We start from the raw sequence: 3,545 nt of genomic DNA on the forward strand, positions 1-3,545 counted from the left end.
ATTGACTGGATGCTCACAGACTGCAACATCCTGTGTTGTTGTCTGGATGGCTGAGATGTAAACAAACCTCTTGTTTAGATGTGGTCTTGTTCTTGGTCAGCTTCTGACTAGAAAGTGAATGCAGATGTAACTGTTTTGATGATCCTTCTGCCCTAGTTTCCTCTGGTGGTAACACCAAAAACACAGCCACTATTGGCCCATCAAGTAAGATCCAGATATTCAGCATCTCTCATTCATGGGAAGTTTATTTTCCTAGTGCAGTCATAATATATGTTAGTATGGTATTAAGATAATATAAGGCCCACCACACATTTAAAATGGTTATGTTAGGCTACTCTCAGACATGAGGACATGGAATTGGCATTCAATCCGAATCAATTATGGTAAGGTTTGCAATAAATGTCTTTATTGGACATTTCCCATAGCAACATGGTTCATGAAATTCTGTAACTCCCCATATGTTCCTTCTATCAGTGGGTTATTTCAGTAATGTTAGCACTATGAACATGATCCTGGAGAGACTATGTGTTTTGGTGAGGTCTCTGGAGGGGATGATAATCAACTGGAGGTCACACTGTGAACTGTGGTACTAGTGCTCCCCCCACCCCACCCCATTCCTTAACATTCAGGCAAACCCCACGGCCAACAGATGTGAGGTCTGAATACTGACACAGAGAGTAATTGCCTCCAGATGCTGGTCCAGAGCAGAGAGCCTGACGTGAGCTGTGCTATGAGTGGGCTAGCTGACAAATGCCATCATGATGCACTAGTTCTGGTTTCATGAATCATGTTAAGTGAGCTGACAGTTTGGGTAAAACTTTTTTAAGATCTAAGTTAGGTTATTACCTAGTGCAACACACACACACACACACACACACACACACATACAAGGTATGGAGAACAGTTTGCTGTCACGCTCAAACATCACCTCAGTGCGTATTAAGTGACAGTAATATTGTTTCCATGTGTAGGCTACTTCTTACTTGATCCTGCCATTCTAATTACGCAATTACTAGGTAAAAATAATCACCGTTCGTTGATCTTTTAACAGTGCTTTCATTCTGACCAGGGCGTTCCTATGCCTGGAACTGAATGGACATGCGGTTTCTATAACCTTATCTGACTTCGTATCCTGGCCAGCGCTTCCAGCATTCCAGAACTGGAGCGTCATTCCTCAGGACTAACCACTGGATAGAGCGAGATGAGCATGAAGTGATCCCTACAACGAACTGCTCGGACAACACGGACATTCACATTCAGTGCTACAGGCAACCATCTCGTGTTTTTCCAACTTAATTGACATATTAATGTATTTCTATAAAAATGCAGCAAGTAGACTGTCGGCTACCCACTAGACCTACTAAACAGGCTGTGTTAGTGTGTCGCGCTGATAATCTTACCAGATGTGTCCCAAAGCCTCAATTCAACTCTTTGAGTGTCGATTTCAAAACTAGCAGTGTAGTTTTCAAACACCGTTGGAGCGTATCCCTGAAGAAAAAAAATAAGACAATGCATAAGTTCGATGATGATGGGAATAGTTCCAATCAAAGACCTCCAACCTCTCCATCCTTCGCGATGTAGCCTAACATTGTCTATGGTTTAATGATAATCAGAGATAGAAATGCGTGATTGAGCTTACCTCTGGAAAGCAGTCTTTCGCAAATACGCTCAGCAGTGATGTTTTTCCACACTGACTATCCCCAACGACCACTATTTTGCATTTCATGTCGTGAATATGCTCCATCCTTCAAGAAATCATCTACATCCACTCCTTCATTAATCCAAAGATAGACTTCGTCCGTGAGAGGGATTCCTCTATAACTCACTCGCACTGGCTCTGTTACTCTTCAAACGATCCATCAACCTTCATACATTTGGACATTCTCTCTGTACCACAAAGTTGGAGCCTTGCTGACACACTGAGGTACTGCTGTAGTGCGGGCCGACTCCCCAAAAAATCACTGAAATATTCATGCAGTTAAAGTTGCAGAAATAATTTCCCAGCGTTAAAGAGGAACCGATGCCAATGGGTCTATGGGCGTCCACCAGTGAACACCGTGATTAGCATGTGTGAAAAGAGGACAAGAAAGTAGTGACCAGGAGAAAGGCTACCTATTTGTGACACCCAGCCAATTTGAATCTGCTGTGCTGAACACCGGAGACAGGGGAGAGGGGCGGTCGCTGCGGAACTTCAGCGAACACGCCTATCGTCGGTTAGAACGAGTTTGACGGTGTCGAAGGGCTGGCCATGCGGGAATAGCTTGCGCAATATTTTAGGAAATTACCAATGATGTATAATAGTAAGACCCTTCCCACAAAGAATGCTGTAGATTTTCAAGTATTGCTTGGTAGACACTCTCTCTCTCTCTCTCTCTCTCTCTCTCTCTCTCTCTCTCTTGAAAGGAGTATTCTATAACGTTAAGTCACCCCTAGTCACACTAACTTTAGACAGACAAAACATACGTCTCTTTAATAGATTCTATAACGTTAAGTCAACATAGACATGTGTAGTCACATTATAACTTTAGAAACAGAAAAAACATATACGTTGTCTTTAATAGCAACTGTGGTGCCTGTCACGATTTTAATAATCATAAAAAATACATGATGGCCATTACAAATGGGACAATAAGCACAATTTGGGTTAGCCAGTGATAGGTCTATAGAGCTATGCTTTTCCCAATACTCCAATAACCCATACAGTGTGGTTGGAGAGATCATTTATAGAAACAGGCTGTGAAAGCCAATGTCAGAAGGCTCTCTAAGATTTCCTGTAAACCACACTACTCTTCTGGATGGAGATTTATTATGGAGATAAGAAGCTGTCATGGAAGAATTGAGTGAGGCAACCTTTCATAAATCTGTGTTCTGGGATAAACGTTCTCATTTGTCTCTAATTTTAGCCATATGATTCAGAGGTTCGACTGAAGGAGACAGCGCTAGAAACAGAAAGAGGAAGAAGTAGAAGGAGGGAAGAAGGGAAGTGCATGGTAAGTGCATGTTAGGTGTGTTGGGTTGTTAGATGAAGGGGAATTCATGGTAAGTGCATCTTAGGTGTGTTGGGTTGTATTAAGAGAGGAGGTACACTTGAAAAAGTTATCTTCCAGAGTTTCTTGAAGATAGAGATTGACACTCCTGCTCTGGTAACACTTGGTAAGTCGTTCCACCATCGGGGAACTTCAAATGAAAACAATTTGGATTGCCACATGTGTAGGGGCAGCAATGCCAGACGACATTCCTTGGAGGAGTGCAGTGGCTGAGGGGTAACATAAGCCTTTATGAGAGCATTTAAGTAAGTGGAAGCCAACCCAGCATCACTTTGTAAGCATGCATTAGTGACTTGAATTTGATGTGGGCGGCTAAGGGTAGCCTGTGGACCTCAGTGAACGGTGGGGTAACGCACACCCTTTTCAACTGATTGAAAACCAGACGTGCCGCCATGTTCTGGACCACCTGTAGTGGTTTCATTGCACAAGCTGGAAGGCCCTTGAGGAAGGCATAGCAGGAGTCGAGGTGAGAGAGGTCTGTACCAAGAGCGGGGTTGC

The 3,545-nt window shown here is 43.2% G+C and overlaps 1 protein-coding gene across 1 annotated transcript in view; it reads right to left on the reverse strand.

Annotated features, from left to right (window-relative positions):
• LOC125292720 (rho-related GTP-binding protein RhoE-like) overlaps positions 1-2,117 on the reverse strand; it is an 8,501-nt gene extending 6,384 nt beyond the window's left edge. Inside the window, exons 1-2 of the mRNA XM_048240157.1 lie at positions 1,640-2,117; positions 1,401-1,488 (exon numbers count right to left, since the gene is read on the reverse strand). Coding sequence (XP_048096114.1) covers positions 1,401-1,488; positions 1,640-1,744 — 193 coding nt within the window. The 5' untranslated portion in view covers positions 1,745-2,117. The remainder of the gene's footprint in view (positions 1-1,400; positions 1,489-1,639) is intronic.
• Between the last annotated feature and the right edge of the window lie 1,428 nt (positions 2,118-3,545).

The sequence above is a fragment of the Alosa alosa genome, chromosome 3 (assembly GCF_017589495.1).
Source record: "Alosa alosa isolate M-15738 ecotype Scorff River chromosome 3, AALO_Geno_1.1, whole genome shotgun sequence".
Classification (NCBI taxonomy): domain Eukaryota; kingdom Metazoa; phylum Chordata; class Actinopteri; order Clupeiformes; family Clupeidae; genus Alosa; species Alosa alosa.